Source organism: Mus caroli, unplaced genomic scaffold, assembly GCF_978045245.1.
Source record: "Mus caroli unplaced genomic scaffold, Mus_caroli_1 scaffold_8, whole genome shotgun sequence".
Lineage (NCBI taxonomy): Eukaryota > Metazoa > Chordata > Mammalia > Rodentia > Muridae > Mus > Mus caroli.
Window position 1 is genome coordinate 114,056,046 of NW_028227263.1, and position 27,411 is coordinate 114,083,456.

The 27,411-nt window shown below is 52.0% G+C and overlaps 1 protein-coding gene across 3 annotated transcripts; it reads left to right on the forward strand.

Annotated features, from left to right (window-relative positions):
* The first annotated feature begins 1,273 nt into the window (after nucleotides 1-1,273).
* Nucleotides 1,274-27,170, forward strand: Gramd1a (GRAM domain containing 1A). 3 transcript variants are annotated; one of them, XM_029479690.1, is made up of 20 exons: nucleotides 1,274-1,363; nucleotides 2,043-2,331; nucleotides 13,456-13,672; nucleotides 13,762-13,782; nucleotides 14,449-14,533; nucleotides 14,680-14,783; nucleotides 14,871-14,966; nucleotides 16,124-16,204; nucleotides 17,423-17,535; nucleotides 17,746-17,896; nucleotides 18,367-18,568; nucleotides 19,140-19,283; nucleotides 21,274-21,392; nucleotides 21,476-21,618; nucleotides 22,686-22,789; nucleotides 22,872-23,045; nucleotides 23,125-23,212; nucleotides 24,335-24,442; nucleotides 24,536-24,656; nucleotides 26,713-27,170. In XM_029479690.1, exons 2-20 carry the CDS (start codon nucleotides 2,072-2,074, stop codon nucleotides 26,803-26,805), a joined length of 2,424 nt encoding a protein of 807 aa, XP_029335550.1. In that variant the 5' UTR covers nucleotides 1,274-1,363; nucleotides 2,043-2,071; the 3' UTR covers nucleotides 26,806-27,170. The 3 variants fall into 3 exon arrangements, 2 of the variants coding, with proteins under 2 accessions (XP_029335550.1, XP_021022243.1); XM_021166584.3 differs by lacking the exons at nucleotides 1,274-1,363; nucleotides 2,043-2,331 and adding an exon at nucleotides 6,162-6,311; XR_015047981.1 differs by lacking the exons at nucleotides 22,872-23,045; nucleotides 23,125-23,212; nucleotides 24,335-24,442; nucleotides 24,536-24,656; nucleotides 26,713-27,170 and having other exon boundaries at nucleotides 21,476-21,689.
* The last annotated feature ends 241 nt before the right edge of the window (nucleotides 27,171-27,411 follow it).

The window sequence follows — 27,411 nt, forward strand, 5'->3', positions numbered from 1 at the left end:
AACTGAAATGCATTGTTTGGCTGCATACAGCGACGTGGGGAAATTAATGGAGGAAGAACCACTTGGTGAGTTCCAAATGGAAAGTCCTGGAGGCTTCTAGAAGAGCGGCAGAGTGGGATGGGGTGTGGCCTAAGGCAGCCTGGTATTCCTTTTCTGGCTGCTGTGACCGGGACAGAAACACTTAAAGAAAGAACAGGATCTCAGAAGATGAAGATCGAAGTCATGGCCACTTGGCCCCTGTGTGCATGGAGAGAAAACCATGCTGGTGGGAGAGTGTGATAGGGGGAATCTTCTCCCTTCATGGGGGTACAGGAAGCAGGGTGAAAGAGACACAGAAAGGGGTCAGGGCCAAGATACACTCAAGGGTGCCTCCCAGGAACCCTTCTTCCATTGGGTAAGTCTCATTTCTCAAAGTTACCAGAGCTTCCCAAAGACCACTACCAGAGGGCAACCCAGCATTCCCAAGGTGTGCCTGTAGGGGGCATTGCCTTGTTACTTTTCTGTTGCTGAGCTAAAATATGAGCAAAAGGGACTTAAGGAAGAAAGGGTTTATTCTGGCATATGGTTCCAGTGGAACAGAATCCATCATGGTGGGAAAGGCCCGGCAATAGGCAGGACACGGCAGCAGAAGCAAGAAAGCTGACGGGTAACATTCCCACCCACACACAGGAAGGAGAGAGAAACAGGGGGAAATGGGGGGGGAGGAAGTGGCAAGAAGCTAGAAACCCACAAAGTCTGCCCCAGTGATGTCCTTCCTTCAGAAGCAAGACTCCACCTCCTAAAAGCTCCACAACCTCCCCAGACAACGCCACCAGCTGGCGACCAAGTATTCCAGGACCACAACCTATGCGGGCGATTCGCACTCGGTAGAGCCATTCACAAGGGCACCCATAAATATGGGCGGCGGCGGGGGGTGGGGGGGCATCTCGTTTACTCTGTGTGGGATACTGGTGTGGGACAGAGGTGTGCACAAGATTGAGAAGATGAGGGGAGGGTTCTGACCATCGGGGTGGTCTCTGAACTTGAAGCAGCAGCTCTGGGAAGCACAGAGCAGAAGCTACACTGCAGGCCAGCACAGGCAACAGACCATCAGAGGTTTGAACAAACAGAATGAAGGAGAAAGGGCAGAGAAGGAAGCCTTCCCTAGGTGCCCTCGGTAGTAGGAACACCTCCCCCTCCCCCACTCTACACTTTCTTCCAGGAACAGCTGGCCCCAGGGTAACAGGACTCCACTCAGACTAGCTGTTCCGGCCTGAAGGTCATGAGTCTCTGGCCCAGCCCAACGCAGGGAGAAAAGGAAGGGCCAGTCTTTCTCTTGTACTAGAAGACTGAATCCTGTAAGACTGAAGGAAGAACTCACAAGGTAGGGGGGTCCTGGGTCTCCAGAGTGCTGGTAAGGTCCAAGCCAGGCCTGAGAGTCATCAGGGTCTTCTTTAAACCAAAGTCACCCTTCCCTTGTCCCCAGTGAGCTGGATTGCAGAAGCCTTTGCTGTCTTCTGCTGTGAGGAGACACAAGCTCTGGGCTGGCAATGTTAAAATGGTGTTAAGAGTAGGGGCCTGCTTCCTCCCGCCTGTGTAAGATACCTTCTCTTTGTGTGTTTTGGTTGAGGCATTGAGAAAAACACCAAAGGGAAGTCCTAAGTCTGCCTTTCTCTGTCCCAGCTTAGCTAGCTATGCTGGAAGCCCAGTGCAGCCTGGATCTTCTCCTGGCCCTGATGTGTACAGGGAGCATGGTGTCTGGGCCTTACAGCCACAGAGAATGCTCAGGGAAGACACCCATCCTGGAGACACCAACAGCTGTTTGCCAAGCTGTTTGTGAGCTCTGAGCTGAGCTCTATGCAGCTGGATGCTCAGCACTGGCTGTTTGTTCTGGAATATTCTATGTCTATAGGGCCTTTAGTATGACGAGAGAGCAATAGAATCTCAGAGTCATGAGGGTACAATGTCAGCAGCGGTGGGAATATCACTCAGACCTTTGCAGTGTCCCCAACCCCAAACTGTACTTGGACAGGGCTCTCTGATTTGCATCTCCTTTCTCTCAGGGGCCACACTGCTGTCCAAGTTCTTCCTCATGGCTGACCTTCTCCCTCTGCTGCCCTGGGCTCCCCAGGGGTCCCAGGGTGGGAACCAGGACTCAACAGGATCTCCAGCTGAGCAACAGACACAGACTGACAAAGTCCAGGACCTCTCCCCTAAATCCTGGAGACTCTTGGGGGTGCCTACTATTCACATAACTCCATCCAGTGATGGAGAGTCACCTCCAGGCACCCCCGATACACCACGATTTCAGAGTATGAAGACCTTGGACCCGGAGTGTCTGTCGCAAGACAGGTCAGACTTGGGAGTGGGATGGGAGGTGTCGTATGTTTTGCCTCAGCTCGAGTGTGGGCTCCTTTTGCTGAAGCTCAATTAGAGTCTAGCCTGAGCCCATGAGCCCTGATTCGAGGCCATGAAATAGATGTGTATATTAGTTATGTTTCTTTTACATGTAACCAAATACCTGATAAGAAGGAATTACAGAGGGGTTTGTTTGGGTTCATGATTTAAAGGTATCATTCATCATGATAAGGAAGGTACAGTACTAGGGGAGTCTTGCAGCTGTGGCAGCAAAAGCAGATGGCTTCAGGTCCTCTCATCTCTGATGACCATGAAGCAGTGAGATGGGCACACCAGCCTATGCTCTTTTTCTCTTTTTCCCCTCTTGTATTCAGTCTGGGATCCCAGCTCAGGACTATGCTGCACACATTCAGGGCTACTCTCCCCCACCACACACACAAACACTCTGGAAATGCACTCCCAGACGCACTAAGAGCTGTGCCCTGTAAGGCTCTAGTTGCCTCAGTCCACTGAAGTCAACAAAATTAAGTCAGCACAAGCCACAAATAAAGGCCTGGAATGTGCTTCGGGACCAGTGACTGTGGGCCCAACTGCATGCTGTCGTCAAGAAGGCTCACAGCACAGGCTGAATGTAGGTGAGGCCTGGATAATGGCTAAGAAGCAAAGGTGACAGACTGTAACCAGAATTTGGTTTCCAAATGGAAATAGGCTGACATGCAAAACAGCCTAGGGTAATGGATCAGAGCTTAAGAACAAGTGCTCCTCTTGCAGAGAAATGAAGTTAGGTTCCCAGCACCCACATTAGGCAGCTCGCAGCCACTTAGAACTCCAGCTCCAGGGCATCAGATACCTTCTTCTGGTTTCCATCATATGCAACATCTTCATCCCCCCCCCCCCCACACACACACACATACACTAATCAAAAACATCAAAACATCTTTTTAAAAAATAATTTTAAAAATTAAAAATAATACCAAGGACAAGACAAAATGAGGGCAAATGTAGTTTTCTGCGTCTCTAGTGGCAAGACATATTTGTAAGCCACCACAGAGCTATTTCCTGTTGTGGCTCACAGGTGGGTGTAAAACATTCAAACAAAACTTCTTCAAAGAAAACCGACTTCTAGCCCAGGGAGACTGAAAACAAGAGGTTCAAGGACAGAGTATCACCAAAGGAAAGAACCCGACAGACTGACCTTAAATAGAAAGAACTGTGTGCTGGGGTTTCTCCCCAGCTACGGATGCTGAGAAGGACCAAATGTTCAGGAAGCACAGCTCTGCCAGCACCAAAAAAGTCCCAGAAACAAGGATGATCAAGTGGGAGAGAGAGTCAAACTGCAGAAGGATACAATGGGGACTAGTTGTATCTTTCAAAGATACTGAATAAGAGGCTGGCTTGTTGACTCCTGTGTTGTAGCAAAACCGCACAGGAGTGATCCACACTGACTTCAGGGCAATAGCCAGGCAGAGACAAGAGGAGTAGGCACTTGAGCCTTTGGTGGCAAACGTTACAGTTTATCTGTTTTTAAAGGTGTATTTTTTAAATGTGTCTTCATGAGTGTCTGGCACGTGCATGTGAGTGCCTGCAGAGGCCAGAAGAGGACACTGGATCCCCTGGCGCTGGAGGAAATGCTTACTGGGAACAAAAGCAGAACAGACCTTAAGCACCAAGCCAGCTCTTCAGCCCTGTACGGTTTTTGAGACAGGTTCATGCTTTATTGTCTAGGCTCAGACTCATGGTCCTCCAGCTTCAACCTCCAGAGGGCTGGAACAACAGGGTGTAACACCACGTGGGACTTAACACTAAGGAACTTAGCCCTTCCCCTCCCTCCTCTCTCTCCCCCTCTCTCTTTCTCTTTCTCTCTCCTTCCTTCCTTCCTTCTAGACTGTTTCCTGCATTACCTTGGCAAGTCCAAACTCTCTCTGTAGACCAAGCGGGACTAAAACTTACAGCAATCCTCCTGCCTCTGCCTCCCAAGGTCCTCTAAGGTCTGTCATACCACGTAAGCTTAACAGCTTAATTCATCTAAAACAAACAAACAAACAAAATCCAGCTAAAATGACCAACCACCCACAGAAGTCCGGAGTGATTTTTTGATATGCAAATTTGAGCACAATGGCCTCCCACTTAAATACTTTAATGACTTTCCATTGTCCTTAGAAACAATCAGAACCTTTAAAGAAATTAATGAGGCTTTTTATGCATACTGAACCTCTTATGATGGTGAGGACACAGATGGCCATTATACACTTTTATTTGAAATGAATATTCACTAAGTAAAAATGTAAAAAATTTGTGGGGTTGGTGGTTCCTGCCTGTAATCCCAGCATTTAGGAGGCTGAGGCAGGAAGTTCATAAATTCGAGCCCTGCCTCAGCTACATACTGAGGTTTGAGGCCAGCCCAGGCTACATAATGATATCCTGAACCTCTCTCCAGCCCACCCAAGCCCTCACCACCAAAGTAAATGTCTTTCTAAGAGTAAACAAGCTACGGAAGTATAAAAAGAGCAACGGACACAGAAAGATGGAAGGCAGCCATGCAAGAAGAGCGAACTTCCTCCTGTGGAAGGGATAGCAGTGCAAAGGTCCTGAGGCCGGGGGGGGGGGGGGGGGGGGGCAGGTGGGATGAGCAGGGGTGTAGATTGACACCTGGGATAATCAACCGGGAGGCTAAGGAGGAGCCAGTTAGACAGACAGGTGGAAGGGGCCCAATCAGGAGGGCTCTGGACACCAAGGTGAGCACTTTTTTTTTTTTTTAACAAGGAATGAGGTGGAACCAGGGAAGGGCTTGAAGCCAAGAGGCCTCTGGCCAGACTTGGCGATTCACAGGCTCTCTGGCTGTAAGTGGTAACAGAGTGGGGTAGGAATGGAAACCAAACAAGGTGGGACTGGGCCTACTGTAGCTGGACAAGAGGCTGAAGGCCGAAGAGGGGTGGGGAGAAATCCCTGGGCTGGGTCCCAAAGCCAGAGGCTCGTTCACATTGTGTTCTCCAGCAAGGACGACAACCACGCCTGGCTTGCAGAGGTGGGTGCAGGGCTGGCTGGCACAAGAACTAGTCCTACACTGCAATGTATGGTCATTTCCCGTCCTGAGGCTCGGCAGGCTTCCCAGTATTAAAAGCGCTGATGAGCCCTGCCCCTGTGCTGTTCTGGGGGAAACCCCTTGCCTGGGAACAGGGGGCTCCCCAGGCCTGAGAGACTTGCCCAAGCTCACACAGTACTGCTAGGAGCCGGGTGGGCTGGAATCTGACATGGTCTGCACGATTAGGCTGGGGAAGTCTCCATACACACACGCGCGTGGAAAAGTGAACGCTTCTAATGCAGGAACTGCGGTTCTGAGGCTGGGTGGGGAGAGCGGGAAGAGGCTTTCCACCCTCCAGCTGTGGTTCCCCCACCCCACCCCACCCCCAGACTTCCGCCCCAGGCCAGTTCTTCCCAGCATCAGCCTGTCACCCACCTCCATCCCACTTCTCAGAGACTCTTCTGGGTCCTAGGGGAGAAGCCCAGGGTGTTTAAACTTGTTTGCTCATTTGTTTTGAAGACAAATTCTCACTCTGCATTCCAATGGCCTGGACTTCATTATGTAGCCCAAGCTGGCCTCGAACTCATGGCAATCCTCCTGCCTCAGCCTCTGGGATGTGAGGCGTGCGCTATCACGCCCCGCCCAGGCTGCTCATTTTAAATAAAAATTTTCTTCTATCTCCCAGCCGGACTCTTTCTCCAGCCATCCTAGGCCTAGGCCCGCGCTCGCGTCCAGGTCCCCCTCCCGGCGGGGGCGGCGCCGTGACGCGCGCGGGGCGGGAGCAGGAAGGGGGTGTCGCTGACGCCGAGGCGGCCTCCGGCGGCTCCGGCCTTTTGTGCGGGTGGCAGGGTCCGGTGGAGGCGGCGGCCGAGGCAGGCGAGGCCCGGGAGGCCCATCTCAGCGCAGCCGGCCGGGTCCTGCCCTGCAGCCGGGGCGCCGCATCCATGTTCGAGTAAGCACTGGGCCTCGGGGTGGGAAGCGGGGACGGCGGTGCGATCGGGCTGCGGCAGAGGGCCGGAGTGGGGTTCCCAAGCTGGTGCATGTAGGAGCGACCCCGCTGGGGACCAGGAGGGGTACACGTGTCTCGGGTGCTTGAGGGATTGCAACCTGGCGGCGAGACCCAAGCTTGGGGCGTCACTACCGGCCTGGGACGCGTATGGGCAGCGGGGAGCTCCTCTAGGCCTGGATCGTCCCCCTACAGGGAGCCCTGACCCAACACCCAGATGAAAGGACCGCGAGCAGCCCCACCCCCCATCCCCAGTACTGGGCAGGCCCGGCAGATCCTCCGGTCGGTGATTCCCGTTTGTCTTGGGGGCTGGGGAGAAGGAGCTTCTTTGAGCCTGAGATCTCGGCGGGGTGGGGGTCGTGTGTGTTCTGCCCCCCGCCCCCGCCACTCCTTCCTGGTCACCTGTGCCTGCGGGTTTCCGTTTGTGATTGTGCTCAGCGTGTGTGTGTGTGTGTGTGTTGTGTGTGTGTGTAACAGCTGGAATCCTTTGGGGCAATGTTGTGTGGCTGTCTGTATGTTATCTATCATCTTCTGTGTGATGGCTACCACCCAGGTCGAATGCATCTGGTGCTCTTGGACCCACTGTGGTTGTGTGTGAGACATGTCTCATTTTCTTTGTGGCACCGTGTGCAAATCACACATTCTGAGCTTGTGCCTCATTGTGACTTGTACAGCATTCCGCATCAGTCTCTTGGCTGGCTGTGCCTGTAATTCACCATGAATTACGTCTGTGAGTTACCTCCGTGAGCTCTCATTGTGATTTTAGTATGTGTGCATGTAGTTGGGGCTCGGCTGCTGTGCGCCTGACGTCCACATTTGGACGTCTTTTGGTTCCGTGAACAAGTAGAAATTGCATGTGTCTACCGGTGACAGTGTGGTGTCACTGGGCCCTTCGGGTGGCTCATTTACCTCTGGTTCCGTCTGTGGGAAAGTCCCAGTGTATCCAAATGTGGCATTGTTGCATGCCTTGGGTGTGTGTGGGAGATTGTCTCTGTCTCCCAGACCCTTTGTGGCTTTGTCTGTTAAAAGAGACAGAGACCCCTTGTGGTTTTCTCAGCTGAGAACCCTCCCTCCTGGGATGTTGGGTGTAACCTTAACTGCTTTGCAAAGCGTGCCCCTCCTCATGCTGACCCTTCAATATCTGGCAGTGCATTGTTCCCAAGCCCCCCTTGTCTATGGGAATGTCAGGGCTCTCTCACCTTGACAGCTGATAGTTCCATTCCTCGACCCTCGAGAACTGGCCCTTGCTTTGTTTTCTCTGCCTGGTGAACACCCTGCAGTTAGAGGGACAATCGGGATGTGTAGGTTGATATGATGACTTCCCATAGGAATGCATGTCTGGGTCACTGGGTCCCATGACTAGGTGACGTGTGAATAGTTTTGTAGTGGGTTTTGCTGTTTGTTTTGGTCTTCAGTGTAAAACTTTCTCATGGTTGTATATATGAAGCTGATTTATGTGGACTTACTGTGTTTCTCTGACTCTGGGATGCTGTGTGACTGTAGCATATTTGCGCGCGCGCGCACGTGTGTGTGTGTGTGTGTGTGTGTGTGTGTGTGTGTGTGTGTGTGTGTGTGTAAAACGTTCCTGGCAGTTGTGTATGAATTTGACACACTTACAATGCTGTGGTTGTTTATGCTCGTGACACTTCGGTACGTGTGAAAGGCAGAGAGACAGGTGGGAGAGACTTCGTTCACCTGCAGGCCAGTTTGCCTGGGACCCTCTGCGTCCCCAGCCATCTTTCCCATTCCCACACACCTGTTTGTGCCCTTGCCCCTCTGTGCTGAGGCGGATCCTGAGGCCCAGGACGCAGAGCATCTGCACAGTGAAAACGCCATTCTCTTTCGAGTCTCCGCCCCTTAACGGTCCTCCTCTCGCCACTCTGATCCCTCCCTTCACTCTCCCAGGACTGGCTGGCTGGATGGCTTGGGCCACCCTAGGGCTCTGCTACCCGCCCTTGAGAACTTCCTCTTTGTCTCATCCAAGAGCAAGAGGGATGAACTTGGCTTGTCTGTGCCTTCAGCCTGCCCTCGAGTGGACCTGGGGCTTCAGAATGGGTCAGGCCCAAATTTTAGCCCAGAGGTGAGAAGAGATCACAGGAACCCCCGTGGCCTTCTGCTCTCTAGAAACATGCAGGGTGGCCCAGGGTCTTGAGGTCTGCATTGGGAGCCCACGTGTCCTCAGTTCTGCTGGTCCCATGCTGTTCTCAGACCTGCCAGCCTCCTTCCTGGCCCTGAACTTGATGCTTTGAGAGAGTCCAGCACCGTCTCTCCCACACTTCGCCAGCTCTGTTCTTTGTCCCCAGCCCTTGGCCTCAGTAAGCCTGGCCCAGCAAAGCCTTTTGCAGTCAGTCTGGCTCACTTAAGAAACCCTCTCTGCTCCTAATTATTCTGTCAGAATTCAGTGTGCATCAGATTTTAAGTTGAGGTTTCTGATGGGGCGGGGGGGGGGGGGGGGGCGGTGGAGATTGACATTTGAGTTTTGTTTCTCTTTTGTTTTGTGGCAGTCCTGGTGATGGACTCCAGGGCTTTGTACATGCAAGGCATATCCTCCAGATTCTGTTGGGCGGATTCTACTGATTCACATGCCCAGCTCCTTATTAGTCATAGCTACTGGTGGGCCACACCCCCAGACCCTCACCACTAGGTTCAGGGCCCTTTAGCTACACATTCCCAACTCTGGAGTCCTTAAGACAGACTCTTGCTATGCAGCCTATGCTGGTCTCAAACTCTGTGATCCTCCTGCCTCAGCCCTGGAATACTGAATTAACAGGAGTGCCTCACCACCTCTGGATGGAATCTGTTTCAAACAGGTTCCTGATGATGTTGGTGGAGTGCTCTGGGGGGCTGTGCTGAGCTTTACAGCAAAGGCAGATGTCAGAGGCCATTATTTTGATTTCTGTGGGGTTGTGTGTGTGTGTGTGTGTGTTGCTCTGGCTCCCTGGTTAGTACAGCCAGGTACTTGGGACCTGCTGCTTACAGTGTCCCCACTGTGTTCTGTGTATGTTTAGACAGCAATAGGAAGGTCTAGGGCACCAGCTGAAGTCCCTCCAGGGTCAGCATAGCTTCTTGAACAGTTTCAGGAAGGTCGGTAGCAGAGGTGTCCCTTTTATTTCAGAAGCTGTGCACAGGGGAAGCTGTCATACATTGCTTCTTCGTCCCTTTGTCTTACATATCATTTCTTCTCCACGCAGCCTGAGGAGGTAAGAAAACCAGGTGAAAGTGAGGCTAGAGAAGGTGTAGATGCCGCCCTGTGGCTCTGAGGCTGCAAACCTTTAAGTCCTTTGAATCCAGGCTCTGGAGGGAGCAAGCAAGCCTGGTCACTTTGCTCATGCCATGGTGGTGCCTACTCATGGGCACCTACTAGGCAAAGGGGAGAAGGATGGGGAGCCAGAAGGACGGCATGTTCCTGGTAGATGCTCTGAGGACAAGAAGGTGAGGGTCCGGGCAGTGGTGGCACACGCCTTTAATACCAGCACTTGGGAGGCAGAGGCAGGCGAATTTCTGAGTTCGAGGCCAGCCTGGTCTACAAAGTGAGTTCCAGGACAGCCAGGGCTACACAGAGAAACCCTGTCTCGAAAAATCTAAAAAAAAAAAAAAAAAAGAAAGAAAGAAAAAAGAAGGTGAGGGTCATCAGCAGAAGGCTGTGATTTCAAATGGATACATGGAGACATGTCTGTCGAGCATGGCGGGGCTCCGGGGGAGTTCTGCCTACATCTAGTGAGAGAAGGGCATATGGATAAAGGGAAGAATGAAGGCAGGAGCTGGAGAAGAGGGAGTTCCCATGATGAGGGCCAGGGAAGGGTTGAGGGCTTTCCTGGGATAAGTAGGGTGGCCTGACAACCAGGAAGTCTCTGCTCAGTGTGGGAATAGGCTTTCTCGGGCTGTAAGTTGGGACAGACTGAGTTCAGACACCAAAGCATGGTGACCATGGAGAGCCGTAGTGACCCAAGCCACTGTTGATGTCCTTTTATTTAGTCATATCATTTATAAAATGACTTTATAAGAATCACATGACTTCCTCTCTCACACCCCATCAAAGCAGGGCTGCAGCATAGCGGGAACTAAGACAGCCCTCAGGCATGTCCCCAGAAACCCATAGAGCTGCTCGTTGGGGTGACTGCTGCAGCAGCAGGGTATCGGAACCCGCAAAAGACAGAGAGGTGCACTAAAGTCTTGAAGTGTTGTATAATATCTGCAAGGGCCAGGCATGTTCCTGTGGCCTGTAGGTGACTCTTTAGTGACTTCTTGATGTGACTGCAGAAGCAACACCAGCCAGGCATGATGGCACAGGGCTGTTCTACCTCAGAATGCTGAGGCAGGACAACCAAAAGTTCAGTCCCAGTCTAGACTACTGAGTTTAAAGCCAATCTGTACAGTTTATTGAGAGACCCCACCTCAAAATAAAAAGTAAAAGGGGGTCTGGGACGTGGCTCAGTGGTAGAACAGCTGCCTAGAATCCCCCAGTGAGGGGCTGGGGGTGTGGCTCAGTGGTAAAAATATCCACTAAGCATATACCAGGTTCTAGGTTCAATTCCCAGCTCAGCAAAAAAAGAAAAAAAAATTGCAGAGCAAAGAAGAGCAAGGGCAGTGTGAACAGGGAGACCTGCATGAACTAAAGATTATATGGGGGAGACATATTTGAAGAAACTTTCTGGGGGAGCAGAGATGGCCTAGTAGGTAAATGTGCTTCACTAAACCCAGCCACCCATGTTATATTCCTGGGATCCACACGGTAGAGGGGACCAATTGCTGAAGACGTTCCTGAAAGAGGAAATACCACTTGTATTCCAAAGTAGATCTGTGTACTGAAGTTAGAATCCTTCCCAGAAACTGCTGTGCCTCCCACTGTAAAACTGGACAGTCCTGGGCCCAGGCACACAGTGTTTTTGAGCAGCGATAAAATCAATCACTCGGAGTGTTTGACAGAATCCTGATAAGAAGTCAACAAAGATGTCCTTTAAAGTCCCTGCCTCTCATCCCCGCCGCCCTTATGGCTGTCGGTGTTTGCACTGTTACCAGAATGTTCTGTTTGCTTAACGTCCGCCTCTGGCAGGATGTTAACTCGCCAGAACCAAGACCAGGTCTCTGTTAGTGCTGGGCGCAGCCAGATCAGGGCTGTTCATTCAGTCCCACAGTGTTTATAAGCATTAATTATGGGCCCTGTCTCTAGTTTAGGTGCTAAGGATACCGACAGCAACCAAGACTTCCTCCAGTTCACAGTTTAGGGCAGGCAATAAAGAAACTGTGTAAACAAATGAACAGGGTGAGTGGAGATAGTGTGGGTGAGTCAGGAGGAGGGAGGGCGGGGAGGGAGGGAGCTCTTTCGGGCTGAGGGACCTTGGAGGAGGAGGGCTGAGGATGGAGTCCGTTATGCTGAAGCTGTGGGTGGGCTTGTTAGATAGAGGAGACCACAGATGCAGGGTGTGACCCTAGGAGCTTAAAGAACAAGAGGAGGCTGGAATGACTGGGACAGAGGAGGAACATGAGGCCAGGGAAATAATGAGACCTGGTCACATCGAAATCAGACTTAATTTTCATCTGGAGAGAGGGACAGCCAGAGTAGGGCTTAGAGAACCCTGAGCTGACTCAGCTAGCTGATCACCAGCTTCCTGGGCAGCAAGTGAGGAGAGACTGAGGCAGAAATAGCAGTAGAGAACTAGAAGAAAGTTTGTGTGCCATCTGTGTGAAAAGGAATGGAGGATGGGATGAGGAGACACAGTAATGAAAGGAAAGATGGAAGTTTTAGAGGTGGTGTTGGTGGGGGTCATGGACAGATTAGAGATGAGGAAAGGAAAGACACTAAGAAAGGTGCTTTGGGGTGGGAGACATGGTTCCTGGTGGCTAAGAGCTTATACTGCTCTGTAAGAGAACCTGAGTTCAGTTCCTGTTACCCATACGGTGACTCACAACCACCTATAACTCCAGCTCCCGGAGCTATGGCACCCTCGTTTGGTCTATACTGGCACTGCACATCTGTGAGTCTACATAAACAGTGCATGCACACACATACACACAAATAAAATAACACTTTTTAAAAATGTTTTAACACTTCAAAAAGAGGGGTACTGCCGGGCAGTGGTGGCACATGCCTTTAATCCTAGCACTTGGGAGGCAGAGGCAGGCATATTTTTGAGTTCAAGGCCAGCCTGGTCTACAGAGTGAGTTCCAGGACAGCCAGGGCTACACAGAGAAACCCTGTCTCAAAAAAAAAAAAAAAAAAAAGGGGGGGGGGTACTTAAGTTTGCATTTTGAGTGTCACATGTCAATAAAGGTTTGCTTTATGAATAAATTAATAAGATTATGTTTTAAAATAATTGGGTGTTGGGCATGGGTAAAAGCATTTGCCATATAATCCTGATCACCTGAGTTCAATCCCCTGGTGGAAGGAAAGAACTGACTTCCAGAAGTCCTCTGTCCCCCAGATGTGGTCATAAAATAGCAAGTGTCATGGAGGGCTCACTGTGTGCCTGACTGTTAGAGAGACTTCACAGTTTGATTTCTTTAATCCCCCATAATCCTACACAATGATGATGTATGTGGGGTCATCATTGCCTGGGCTGTAGTGAAGCAGTAGAGGCACAAGGATATTCAGGCCTGCTCTAGGGTTAGAGAGACAGGAAGGAGGTGAATGAGTGGGTAGGGAGATGGATAGAAGGAAGGAAGGAAGGAAGGAAGGAAGGAAGGAAGGAAGGAAGGAAGGACTGACTGATGGACTGATATGTTGTTGACTAGGATGGTAGATGGATAAACAGATAGATAGTTGGATGGACAGATGGAAGGATGGATGGACTGGTAGGTGGGTATATAGGTGGCAGGTGGATGACTATATGGATGAGCTGTGGTTAGGTGGGTAGGGGATCCATAAATGAGTGGACAGCTGGGTTGGGAGATGGATGGATGGAACTGATAGGCAGGTAGATGGCTATGTTGGTGGATGCATGAATGGGCAGGTAGATCGTTGGATGGATGAATAGGTGGGCAGATGGAGCCACTAGATGGATGCACCTTCAAAAATCAGGCTAATTCCTGCCCCTAACCTCCCCCCACCCCACCCCCACTCTCTTCTCTTCCTCTTCCTCTCCCTCCCTAGCACCACGCCCCACTCTGGCCGGAGCTCCCCAAGCAGCTCGCCGTCTCTTCGTAAGCGGCTTCAGCTCTTGCCCCCAATCCGCCCCCCTCCGGCTCCTGAGCCAGAACCAGGCACCATGGTGGAGAAGGGGTCTGACAGCTCCTCTGAGAAGAGTGGCGTGTCGGGGACACTCAGCACCCAGAGCCTGGGCAGCCGGAACTTCATCCGCAACAGTAAGGTGGGTGAGAGCTCAGGTGGGGTCGGGAGAGGGCGGCAGCAAGGGCAGAGAACACAAGTCTCCTCCTAACTCATGTCTTTCTCTTGCAGAAGATGCAGAGCTGGTACAGTGTGAGTATCTGTCTGCACATGGGGCTTGATAAAGGTATGGGAGAGGGCTGTCTGCCTGCTGGGAGCTCCAGACCAGAGAGAGCAGTTAAGGAGTGGGCGATACATAAGATGCTTCTATTTAACACACAGGACAGGATGCTGCTATTTGTGGTCTCTGAATGGCCTTGGGTGGGTCTTCCCCTCCCCGCTTGAGAAGTATTAGCCTAATCTTGTGATACCAGAGGGAAGAGTGGATAAGATTTAGTGATGCTGGTGGTGGTACCTTGCACAGGGCCTGACTCTTATATGAAGTCAGTAAACAGAGAGATGGCTCAGCAGTTAAGACTACTGTCTGCTTTCTCAAAGGACTCAGGTTTGATTCCCAGTACCCACATGGCCATTCACAACTGCCTGTAACTCCAGTTCTAGGGGACCAGATGCCCTGTTCTGGCCTCCTCCAGCCCTGGGCACTCTCCCCATGCACCCATATACATATAAGAAAAGCACTCATTCATATAAGTAATTTTTTAAAAGTCAGTAAATGGAAGGTATTCTTATGGTGGCATGTGTGTTGTGAGCAAAGAAGCCCCAAGGGCCAAGAAGACTGAGAGGGATCAGAAATTTTGGGGGGACAAATAGCGGCTTGGAATTTTCACTCAGGTTACCATGCCCCAAACCTCTCCACAGATGCTGTGTCCCACATACAAACAACGCAACGAGGACTTCCGGAAACTGTTCAGCAAACTTCCTGAAGCAGAGCGCCTCATCGTGGGTGAGTGTCCATGCCCCCAGCCTCAGTTACTGACCTGGACCAGAGCTTCTGGCCTCTCTCCTGCCACCCTGCTGGTTTGTGGGCTACCGCTGGGACAGAGCACGTGACTCACCGTGTCTGCCCGTCTCTCCCTCCGCCACTCTCAGATTACTCCTGCGCCCTGCAGAGGGAGATCCTCCTCCAGGGCCGCCTCTACCTCTCTGAGAACTGGATCTGTTTCTACAGCAACATCTTCCGCTGGGAGACCACAGTGAGTCAAGCCGCAGGTGGATGCTGAGGGGCCTCAGGGCCGGCAGGGCTTCCGGCTAGTTCTCACTGCCCTGTGCTGTCTTTTAAGATTTCCATCCAGTTGAAGGAAGTGACCTGTCTGAAGAAGGAGAAGACGGCTAAGCTCATCCCCAATGCCATTCAGATCTGTACTGAGAGTGAGAAGGTGAGTGATGGACAGATGGGGGTGGGGGGCACGCACCAGGATCACAGAGGAGACCCCCCCCCAGCTTACCTAGACATGCCCATCAGAGCAGATCCTCATTTGTGTTGAACTTGGCCTGTTTATTGTCTTGGTCCTCGCAGTGGTCCATCCCCACTCATTTTGGCTGGGGCCCCTACAGTATTCTCCTATGCAATGGCCCCCTTACATAGATGTTCTGCAATGCACTGATCCTAAAATCTCCCACGAACCCATCAGTTCAGATGTCCCCACCCCCAGCCCCAGCCCCAGCCAAAGCTGGGATAGAAACCCAGGGCTTTATATCTTCCAGAAAAATACCCCACCCCTGAGCCATCTCTCTAGATCTTGTTTGTTTGCTCTTTGTTTGGGGAACAGGGTGTCTTATGCAGCTCTTTCTGTCCCAGAACCCTCTATGTGGTTCAGGGTGGCTTTGAACCCACAGAGATCTGCCTGCTCCTGCCTCCTGAGTGTTGGGATTAAAGGCTTGCTTGTTTGTTTTTGTTTTAAGTATTTATTTCTTTTTATTTTACATGTATGGCTGTTTATCCTGCATATGTGTACCACATGTCTGCAGTACACATGAAAGCCAAAAGAAGGTGTCAAACCTCCTAGAACTGGAGTTACAGATGGTTGTGAACTCCCTGAAGTGGGTGCTGGAAACCCAAGCTGGGTCCTCTGCAAGAACAGCAGGCGCTCTTAACAACTGAGAGATCTCTCCAGCCCCTAGACATTGTTTGTTTGTCTGATTGTTTTTGAGACAGGGTCTGGCTGGCCTCAAACTCCAAATCTTGGCTCCGCTGCCCTAGTACTGGGTCAGCAAGAACCACACCTGGCATTTGCTTCATATCTGCTTAGTTGAGAGATAGCTGTGTCACTCTAGAGTCCTAACAAGAAACAGGAAGGACTAGGGAATGACCTGACAGCAGACTCCCCTTTGTGTTTGTCAGCCCAGAGCTGGAAGAGTTAGCCATCCCTGACATCAAAAGGGGCTAGGAAAGGCACTGAGCATTGCTTCTGCCTCGGGCATGGGGAAGGTTCTCTCTCCCACCACCTCCAGGAGGCTCTTCGCCATGGTGGTGACCACCGGGTGTCCCTACCCCATCCTGCCTCTCAGTCTCCTCACACCCCTCTTTTTGCAGCATTTCTTCACTTCCTTCGGGGCCCGAGACCGCTGCTTCCTCCTCATCTTCCGTCTCTGGCAGAACGCGCTGCTTGAAAAGGTGGGTATGACTGATGCTCAGGAGAATGGGATTAACTAGGGATGACCCAGAACTCATAGGAAACTCCCAGCTCTTCCTGTGGGCACCAGGCCCTTCTGCATCTGTGGCTTCTCCAAAGGTCTTGCCAGGGATAGGCCAAGAGTTCCCATGCCTAGCATTGAAGCAAAGTCCCCAAAGGAGGAAGGGATTGGTACAGACTGGCCCCCCGATGCTGAGGGAAACCTCCATGTGAGGCAATACTTAGTAGGGAGGAAGGGCATAGGTGAGCAGTCATTACACCTATCCATCAACACTGCTGATACCCCTGAGACACCCTTCCCCATCCCTGCTCGGCTGTGTGCCTCACTCTCTCTGCGGCACTCATCCCCCAGGGCAACTCCAAACGGGCCATCCTCAAAAGTAAGACTGCGAAAGACCTCCCTCCTCTCAGGAGCCTGATGGGGCAGCATCCCCAAAGAGGACAAGGCCAGAGGAGGGCCCTTCAGTTCCATTCTCATCACCAAGCAGTTGTGTGTGGCAAAGGGGACCATCTCTACTTCAGAGCTCCCAGGACTGGGTGTGGGCTGGGCTCAGTGATTTTGCTTATCTCAAACTCAGTGGATTAGGCATTGCTGGGGCTCTGATCTCAGCTCTTTCACCTCCCAGCAGGGTGACCTTGGATGGGCTACTGGGCACTTCGTGTCTTGAAGTCCTGAGAGTGTTGCACTAGTATCTACTTTGAGGTAGCACTTACGCAGCGTTTGTAGGAATGCCAGCAGCGGCCACTGCCTTAGCTGTTATCATTAGCTGTTATTATTTCATTATCTCTGGGGCCCAGCCAATCAGTGGGCAGTGGGATGCCCAGGGCTGCTGAGGATATATAGAGGAGGATAGAGACCAGACAGCATAGGAGGCAAGAGCTTGGACTCTTCTGGAATCTGACTAGCTTTGAATCCCTATGGGTCATTTGTGTGACCTTGAACACATGACTTCTCCTTACAGAATTTTCAGATCCTTCTCAGTAAAAAAGGGAATCTTCCATAGCCAGAGCACTATGGACTTAGGAGCTCTACGGTGTGGCTTTTAGGGCCTAGGACCCAGGCTCTGCAGAAAGAGGCAGGCTAAGTAGAGATGGGTAGTCTGGAGTGGATAGCCATGCTGCCCTCTAATGGAAGCTAGGAGAACTGCTGGAACCAGGCAGTAGAAACAAGAGGCCAACCTCCTATCCCTTATGCCTAGACACTGAGTCCTCGAGAGCTTTGGCACCTGGTCCATCAGTGCTATGGCTCGGAGCTGGGCCTCACCAGTGAAGATGAAGACTATGTCTGCCCCTTGCAACTGAATGGTCTTGGGTGAGTTGGAGGTAGAAGATGGCTCAAAGGGATGTCAGGAATTTCTGAGGGGCCTTCCTGAGTCCCTTGGATCTGTTGTCCAGAGATGAATTGTTGATAAACATGAGGTTACTTATGCAAAGCCTGGTGGGGTGGAGGGAGAACACAGTGAGTGTAGCATGTGGTGGCCGGAGGGTCCAGCCATCACCCACTTCCTCCTTTCCCTTGCAGGAGTCCCAAAGAGGTGGGAGACGTGATTGCACTCAGTGACATCAGTCCCTCAGGGGTGGCTGACCACAGCCAGGAGCCAAGCCCTGTGGGTTCAAGACGTGGCCGGGTCACCCCAAACCTCTCTCGAGCCAGCAGTGATGCAGACCATGGGGTGAGCAAGTGGATGCTTATGGGGAAAGATGGGAAGACTGGGAATGGAGGAGGGAGCATGGAAGATCAGTGCGGGGGGGGGGGCAGGGGGGGTGAGGGGACTTGGCAGAGGGATGAGATGGGGATGGGTGGAGAGAGGAAGACAGACAAGGAAAATAGAGGTGAATCGGGCAAATACAGCAGAATTGGAGGAAGAGGAGACACAAGGGGAGCAAGATAGATGGATAAGAGACCGATAGGCAGCAAAGTTTGTAGGCCAAGCTTCCACATAAGCCCTCATCCCTGGGTGGTTCTCAGGCCTCTGTCAGACTAGCCAAGAGCCCCCAGGTACAGACATCTTGTCCCCAGGGTTGGTCCTTCTGGCCAGGACCTAAACTTTAGTCTATCAAACACTTGTGGCCAGAGTTGACATGTGGGAACCCTTGGGCTGGGGTTGAGGTGTGGAAGACTAGATGGACCCCTTCTCTGCAGGCCGAGGAGGACAAGGAAGAGCAAACGGACAGTCAGCTGGATGCCTCCTCCAGCCAGACAGTGACCCCAGTAGCAGAACCGCTGAGTACTGAGCCGACACCACCAGATGGGCCCACTTCCTCCTTGGGTCCCTTGGATCTGCTGGCTAGAGAGGAACTGTTGACAGACACGAGTAACTCGTCCTCATCCACTGGGGAGGAAGGTAAGGAGGGAATAGGTGGCCCCCATTCATTCTCTTTGGTTATACCCAAGTCGGGACCAGTGAGAGCGGAGGCGTTGGTACCTAGGGCACATCATACAGATGGTTAGGGATGTCGCTCAGACAGCATCCTGCATTAATGGTTCTGTGGCCAGAAAAGGCTGGCTGTGAAATTGGTTATGATTGTTTTCACTAGGTAGACTTTACTCTTGTGAGCCCCGAGACAGAGCCCTAGGCTTGGTTACCCGACAATACATGGCACAGTGACTGCCACAAAAATCCCAGACATGGCTCTGATTGGTCTGACATGACAAATGATTCCAGTTGACTGTAGGAGTTCTGTGTCAATGGGCACCACTGCAGTGGCTTTTATTGTCTGGGCTGGGGCGTGTGCCCACCTTCGGCAAATCCTATAGTACAGGAAGAGTTTCGTATTGTTTCAGGTTCTCGGGTGTCTCTTGTTCAGGAAGATGAGTTTGCCCTTCCACCCTGGAGGCCTAGGAGTGAGAAGGAGCATTTGTCCCAGAGGAACCCAGAGATGTACCCACATAATGAGGACACTTTTGTCTCCCAGGTGACCTGGCTGCACTGCTGCCTGACCTCTCCGGCCGGCTCCTCATCAACTCCGTCTTCCACGTGGGTGCTGAGCGTCTGCAGCAGATGCTCTTCTCAGACTCTCCGTTCCTGCAAGGCTTCCTGCAGCAGCGCAAGTTCACAGGTCAGGGGGCAAAGGAAACAGAGGACCCTGTGTCTGGCACCTGTAGGAGCAGGCTTCATGCTGCTTCTGGCTAGCAGTGGCCTCGGAGAGGGTTTTCAACCTCTTGCTCACACTGGGTGTGCTTGTAGAGCTTGTGTTATCATGAAACATGAATGAGTTGGTACCTAGAAAGGGCCTCCAGCAGGAGCTATGCTAAAATCTAACCAATGCACATTAGTACCTACTCTCTCAGACTCCTAGAATCCTGGGCAGCCATGGAATGTCCGTAGCAGAGAACATACAATTAGACTGTTTTAAGCAGGTATTATTATTCCTGGGTAGAGCAGACACAATCCTCAGGAGACTAGAGGACAGTGGAGCTGGCCTGGAGAGATGGCTCACTCCCCTGAAGTGCTTTCTGTGCAAGCATGAGGACCCCAGTTTGATAACCAAAACCCACATAAAACAATGGGTACTGGATCAGCAAGGTGGCTCAGTGAGTAACGGTGTTCACCCGAACCCACACGGTAGAAAGAAGAACCAACTACCACAAGTTTTCCTCTGACACACTTGTGCCTGGTACACATGCCAGCCCCCCGTAAATAAATAAATAAATGCAGTGAAAGTATCTTAAACGGGCTAGAGAGATGGCTCAGGGGTTCAGGGCATGTACTGCTTTGCAGAGGACCCAAGTTCTGTTCCTAGCACCATGTGGGTCTGCTCACAACTGCTCACATGTGACTCCAGCTCCAGGAGAACCCAACATCTTAAGCTTCCACAGGCACTGAACTCACACTGACACATCCACACACTGACACACAGATACAAACATATGACATAGACACCCAACACACAGACTCACAGACACACATATGACATAGACACACAGCATGCACACACAGACTCACAGAGACACACAAAAACACACATGACACAGACACACAACATGTGCACACACAGACTCACAGAGACACACAACATAAAAACATGACAAAGACACAGAGGCACGCAGACACACCCACAGACAGACAGACACACACAACACAAAAACACAGACATACTCACACAAAAATATACACAGATACATAGGCACACACAGACACTCAGACACACACATGATACACACAGAGAAACCCAACACACAAAGACATAACACAGACAGCCATACACCATACCACATACATACATATACTGCACACACACATACACACACACAAACCCACTGAGAATAAAATAGATCTAGAAATTCTTTAAAAGCTGGGCACGATGGCACACACTTCTGAGCACGTGACTAGCAGGGGCCTGGCCAGCTGACCTGTCCCAGTTGGTGAGCATCAGGCCAGTGACAGACTCTATCTCAGGGAAGCAAGGTGGACAGCACCTGAAGAGGAACAAGGTTCACTACTGGTTGTTCTCTGGCTCTATATGAATGCTCCCATGTGCACACACACATATATGCAAGCTGCACTCATGAGTGCACATAGGCATATTCACGGTATATACATACGGCCATGCCTCCCCACCCTCCCCAAGACAATGGACAATAACATATTAGGGAAGGCAAGCCTAGGACTCCTAGGGACTGAAGGATGGTGCAATGGGGACCCAAAGGGAGGGTGTGGGGAGGTCCTGGGTTCAGTATGGAACCTGGTATGTGTGAGGGTTCAGGGGACCTCCAAGGGAAGGTGTCACAAAGGTTGGAGTTCCTTCATTTGACCGTTGGGAGAAACCAAGCCTGGTATCAAAAGGAAGCTAAGGTTGAGGCTGTGGCAATGACTGAAGCGGTCGCAGAAGGTGTCAGAAACTCCCCGTCTGTCATTACTGCTGTAGTCTAAATTTTTTTAGCTTCTAAACTAAAAGTGGGGTGGGCAGCACGGTGGAGACACAGTGTAGGGTGGTGCAGTTGGGGACAGGTCCCCAGAGAATTGAAACCCTCCAGAAAGGCTGGGTTTCCTACAGCCTGAGAGCAAAGAAAGGAGAGTGCGCTCTTCATTCTCCACCTCCCTCCCAGATGTGACCTTGAGCCCTTGGAGCAGTGACAGCAAGTGCCACCAGCGCAGAGTCCTGACCTACACCATCCCCATTAGCAACCAGCTAGGCCCCAAGAGCGCCTCTGTGGTGGAGACACAGGTAGGCTTGGGGAGGTGGCTGGCAGGTGGGCTGGCCCCGTGGAGCAGCTCTGACCTCCCGGCTGCTCCTTCTGTCCCCTGCAGACGCTGTTCCGGCGCGGCCCACAGGCGGGCGGGTGCGTGGTGGACTCTGAGGTGCTCACCCAGGGCATCCCGTACCAGGACTACTTCTACACTGCCCACCGATACTGTATCCTGGGTCTGGCCCGGAACAAGGCCCGGCTTCGGTGATCCCGAGTGTGCCCTATCTCTACCTCACCTCAGTGGTCAGGGCTGCCTCCACCCAGCATTGGAAGAGGTCATTGTGAATAGAATAGTTGATGTGCTCAGCTGTTCACTGAACCCCTGAGCACGAGTTGAACATAGATATTCTAGGTCTCAGGGACAAAGATTCCCCTGTAAGGGACCTTAAACTTCACTGGGAAAATTCCAGTGAATTAAGTGATTGCAGAATGTTATTCAGCTCACTACCTCACCTGGCTTTAGAGAAATTCACAGGAGGCTGGAGTGAGAGAGCAGGGGGTTGTACTACAATGATCAAAGGTGGACCTTCTGAGAAAGGAATATTTTGTAATAGAGGAAGAATGTCCAATACAAAGGCTCTGAAGTGGGAGCATGGGAGTAGCTGGAGTAGAGAAGCAGGAGCATGGGAGTAGCTGGAGTAGAGAAGCAGGAGCATGGAAGTAGCTGGAGTAGAGACGTAGGAGTGAGGTGCATTCAGGGAATCAGTCTGAGCCCAGAGGACCCTGAATAAATTCCACAGACAGGCTTCATCTGGCTACAAATGAGGGTGGAATAGGAGACCAAGAGGAGCCCTCCCACTCTGCTGTCTAGGGTGTAGAGGTAGGGCCTAGGACCAGTTGGGAGTGGCAAAAAGGACAATAGTTGAATTCTGGATAGGTTTTGTTGAGAGCAGGGCCTATAACATCAGCACTGAGGAAGCTGGGACCAGGGGATCCTAGGTTCAAGGCTGCAGTGAGTTCAAATTTGTAAGGGCCTATTACAAGATAAAAAAGACTGGTGTAGACTCCACTGGGGGAGGGCCTGAGGGTAGAGCTCAACTGTAGAACTCTTGCTTAGCAGGTAGGAATTTCAGTCCCTAGTATAGCCCCAAATCAATGGCAGTTATAGGGAGACCCCTAAAGTGTGGTTTAAGTGTAAATGTGGATGGAGGAAGCCGAAGAGTCCAAGGCCTAGGTTTGAGGTGATAAAGACCCTTTTCTGAATTAGAAGTCCGGGGCTTGTAGATTCCCCCTACAAACCTGACCTAGGTCCTCTCTTGTCCTCCTCCTAGTGTATCCTCAGAGATCCGCTACCGAAAGCAACCGTGGAGCCTCGTAAAGTCGCTCATTGAGAAGAACTCATGGAGTGGCATCGAAGATTATTTCCACCACCTGGGTAGGGGACTGAAGGCTGGCGGTGCAGGGGCAGCTGTGGCCCAGCAGGGTACAGACATACCGAGCCATCTCTTGTCCCTCAGATCGAGAACTCGCCAAGGCAGAAAAGCTGTCCCTGGAGGAAGGAGGGAAAGATACACGTGGACTACTGTCAGGCCTGCGGAGGAGGAAGCGGCCCCTGAGCTGGAGGGGGCACAGAGATGGGCCTCAGCACCCAGACCCAGACCCCTGCACCCAGACCAGCATGCACACCTCAGGTGAGTTACCTCAAGATAGGTAGCTGGAGGAAATGGACCCTGGGGTGCTCCTGGCTCACCCCAAGTTGTTGTTTTACAGGTTCCCTCAGCTCTCGCTTCTCGGAACCATCTGTGGATCAGGGCCCTGGGGCAGGCATCCCCAGCGCCCTGGTTCTCATCAGCATTGTGTGAGTAAGGAAGACTGGCATGGGTTAGCCTGGCTCTGTGATGTGGACCACGTGCTTGGTCTCTCTGGGCCTCTGCTTTGGTTGGGATGTGGGTGCAACTCAGAGCAAGGATTGCATATTGGGATAAGTCCAGCAGAGTTCCCACATGCCGCTCCATTTGTCTTAGAGAAGTCTTTATTGCTGGCACAGCAGCTACCCTGGGGCCCAAGGGAAGTCAGAGGGAAGAAATTTCTGGAAGAAGAGACAAAGTATGTGAAGTTAGCTACTCAAAAGAAGCCAAGTTGTAGATACATTGTTTTTCTGCACCCAGTCCTGAGCTGCATGAATCTGTAGACACAGCAGTGACCAAGAGTCCCATGGGAATGGTGGAGAGTTGTTGTCAGACCCAAGGGAGGGGGCTGGGTTGGTGTGGGAGGTCGTGGCAGCCAGAGATGAGAAGACATCATAGTTTCGGGGGAGCCAAGGACAGATGAGCTGAGACCTCCGTAGGGCTTGGGCAGGGACACAGGCATTTGGAGGCCAGTGTGTATGGGAAGGGCAGGACAGTAAGGAAATGCAAGTAAGACCCCAACATACCCGCTTAGAGCTGACCCGAGCCTGATGCTCAGCCTCTTGAGGCCTCAGTTTCCCAAGATCACCCGGGAACCCTGTGGTCTTGAGGTTCAGAGCTAGACGCCCTGGGTGGAGGAAGGCCAGGTACCAACCCTGCCCTGGGCAGTTCTCACATCACTTGTCTTCCCCTCACTGCCTCCGCAGGATCTGTGTGAGGTAGGGCATCCTCTCTCTGCCATTCCCCTTTATTGAAGCACATCCCCCTGCAGCGTTCTCTCCCTGTTCAATGTCCCTGGCTTTTCCAGGGAAGATGGCTTAGTGTGGCCAGCAAGCATGTAGGCATGACATAGGTCAAAGCGCAAACCCTGTCTTTTCTGCTTATGGGCTGTGTGACCCTAGGCATATCCGTCACCCTCTCTGAACCCCTTTCCTCTGAAAAGGGTGGGAAATGACGGCGCCCTTTAAGGTATGGTTGTGCTAGTGTGCTGTGGGCGGGTGCAGACCTCCAAGCCTGACTGGAGGGGATATCCATCATGATCCCAGGGGCCTGATTTCGGATTCTGTCCCCAGCCTCATCGTTCTCATCGCCCTCAATGCCCTCCTCTTCTACCGTCTCTGGTCTCTGGAGAGAACAGCCCATACCTTTGAGTCCTGGCACAGCCTGGCACTGGCCAAGGGGTAAGAGGAGAGAGCCTGAGGGCAGAATTTGGGGCCAGGGCTCAAGCACGTTAAGATGGCCAGGGCCATTCTCACTCTGATTCATCTCCACAGCAAGTTCCCCCAGACAGCCTCGGAGTGGGCGGAGATCTTGGCTCTGCAGAAGCACTTCCACAGCGTTGAGGTGCACAAGTGGAGGCAGATTCTTCGAGCATCCGTGGAGCTCCTGGATGAGGTATGCGGCAGCCATGCGGGGCTGTGGGGCCTTGGGTCAGGATGCATCACAACCAAGGGCTTCAGTTTCCTCCATCATAAAATGAGGAAGCTAGTTCCGGTAGCTGACCTCTTAGCTTGCTAGGGAGATCCATGGGACAGAAGGAACAAGACTCACATCCTGGAAAAGCATCCTTCAGGCATGGCTGGATCCAGCCATTTAGCTGTAGTAAGAATCCCCTCTTTCTGTGCTGCTAGGTAGCAGGTTGGTTTAGGGAGACATGCAGAGGATAGTCCTTTCTGTCATTAGCTGCTGGGGTCGCATGTCCATCCTTCCCCAATCCGAGTAGCCAGGCTGTACTAGGCTTGGTTCCTTGCCTGCCTTGGGCTTAGGTTGGCTGATAGAGTGACTCTCCCAAGGGCATTTGGTTCTCATCTCCAAAAAGGGATTGATGAAGTCACCCTGTAGAGTTCAGGGGACACTCAAGGTCAGACTGCTGTGTGACCTTAAGTAAGTGACTGTCATTTGGGCCTTGGCTACGTCTTCTGAACTCTTCTAGAGTAATGCCATCCTTCATAAGCTAGCAGCGCACTGACACTTGAAGTAATGCCAAGCACACTGTAAACACTTAATGTTCTTGCTGTTGGTGAGCCTCGCCTAGGCTTATAGGAGGTGCTGAATAACTACCCCGTCACCAAATAGTGCTCCTCTTGATCCCAGAGGACTGCAGCCAGCAGCTGAGGAAGACTGAGGAAAATGTGTGGCACTGGGGTGGGTGCCTCTGATATGGAGGAGAATGAGGGAAAGGCTCTAGCTTTGGTCCCTGAGGGCATCCCTGAGGGACTGAACTGAAGGAATTGATGTAAATTCTGTTTAGTGGGCCAGAGGGCATGGCTCAATGGTAGGGCCCCTGCCTAGAATCCCCCAGTGAGGGGCTGGGGGCGTGGCTCAGTGGTAGAGCCCCTGCCTAGAATCCCCCAGTGAGGGGCTGGGGGCGTAGCTCAGTGGTAGAGCCCCTGCCTAGAATCCCCCAGTGAGGGGCTGGGGGCGTGGCTCAGTGGTAGAGCCCCTGCCTAGAATCCTCCAGTGAGGGGCTAGGGGTATGGCACATTAATGAGAGCAAGAGCCCTTAGCATAGCAGAGCTGTCCTACTACCATCCAGAAGTGACAGTTCTCCAGCCAGCCATGCAGCAGGAAGCCCTATGGATTCATTGCTTTCTTTGTGATGTAAAGAAGGTGAACTGGTGGGTCTTCTTCCTCCTGGGGCAACACTGAGCAGCGACTGAGGGAAGGCTTATTTTATCTCATGGCTTACCGATGTAGTCTATCGGGGTCACTGGGAAGGCTCTGTCCAAAAGTAGAGATGACATAGAGACAGAGAGAAAGGCCAGGCTATAATCATCAAGACCCATCCTTAGTGGCCTGGGTCTGCCAGCTAGATCCATCCTGGAAGTCCTACAACCTCTCCTAGCCCAGGAGAGGATTAAGTGTTCAAGTGCATGAGGAGAGTGAGGGACATTTCACAGTCAAGCCAGGAAAGGAGGAAGTGTTTATTAGGCTCCGTCCTGGGGGATGTCCCGGGAGCATGAGAACAGGCCTCCCCTAGTAACCTAAGTAGTCAGGGAGGCCCTGCTTCCTGAAGGTGCAGCAGCCTTCCGCTATAGTGCCATCTAGTGGGGACCAATAGACACACCAGCCTGTGGGAGATGGCTCAGATTTAAGTAGTAGGCAGGAGGTATGCAGGCAGCATCCTTTGGTTCAAGGCTAGGTACTTAGTCCCCCAGTGTACTACTTACTCACTGTGGACCAGGCTCTAGCATCCCTCAAATCTCTGACATAACTCTATGAAGCTGGGATATTAATCAGGTGATTATATTAATCACCTGTTCTTCAGGCAAGGAAATGGGCCCATAGCAATGAAGGAATTTGCCCTCACACTGTTAGTAATAACAAAGTTCGGATTTGAACCCGGTCCACCTGAATCCACCTTGAGAAGTTACCAGGTGGTGAGGCAGCATGACCGTGCAGAATGGCGTGGAGAGTGTGCTCATCCTACCTCCCTCACCTCTTCCGGCAGATGAAGTTCTCCTTGGAGAAGCTACATCAAGGAATTACTGTCCCGGATCCTCCCCTGGACACTCAACCACAGCCTGATGACAGTTTTCCCTGAGGACTCCTGATTGAAAAGCCACACCCCTAAACGGACAGAAGGACACATGGAACCCTGGCAGCCACTGCTGGCACGGTGCGAATGCCGCCGGGAGGTTCCTGCCTGCCCCTCACAGTGGCCCCGCCAAGAGCCACACAGACCTGGGGACCATAGAACCAAGATGCACTTTAGATCTGTGTGAGCGATTCCAGCTGCCACTGCCTGCTCAGCCAGGGAGCTGGCCTGGTCTTTGGCAGGCTCCCCCTCCAACTAACTTATTTTGCCCAGCTGGGGTTGTGGGGGGCACCTTTTGGGGTGCACAAGAACCCCCTGGGTTTAATGTATTTATTTGGGAATAATGACCCCAATAAAGGGTTGGAAATGGCTATGGCTTGTACCTGTGGGGTCCTGGGAGCAAATGGAGGCTTCCCACTCACCCTGCTGTCATGAACCAGGTCCTAGAGTCCTGTTCCTATCACTGAGGCCAGCTGTGCCTTATGCAAGCCCAAAGCAGCTACCCCAGTGGCCTGCATACCTAGCAGCCCCTTAGTGGGAGCACATGAACACGGGGGAGCCACATTGAGACCCGCCGTCAAAGAGACTTGATGAGTCGATACATGTGTTCTT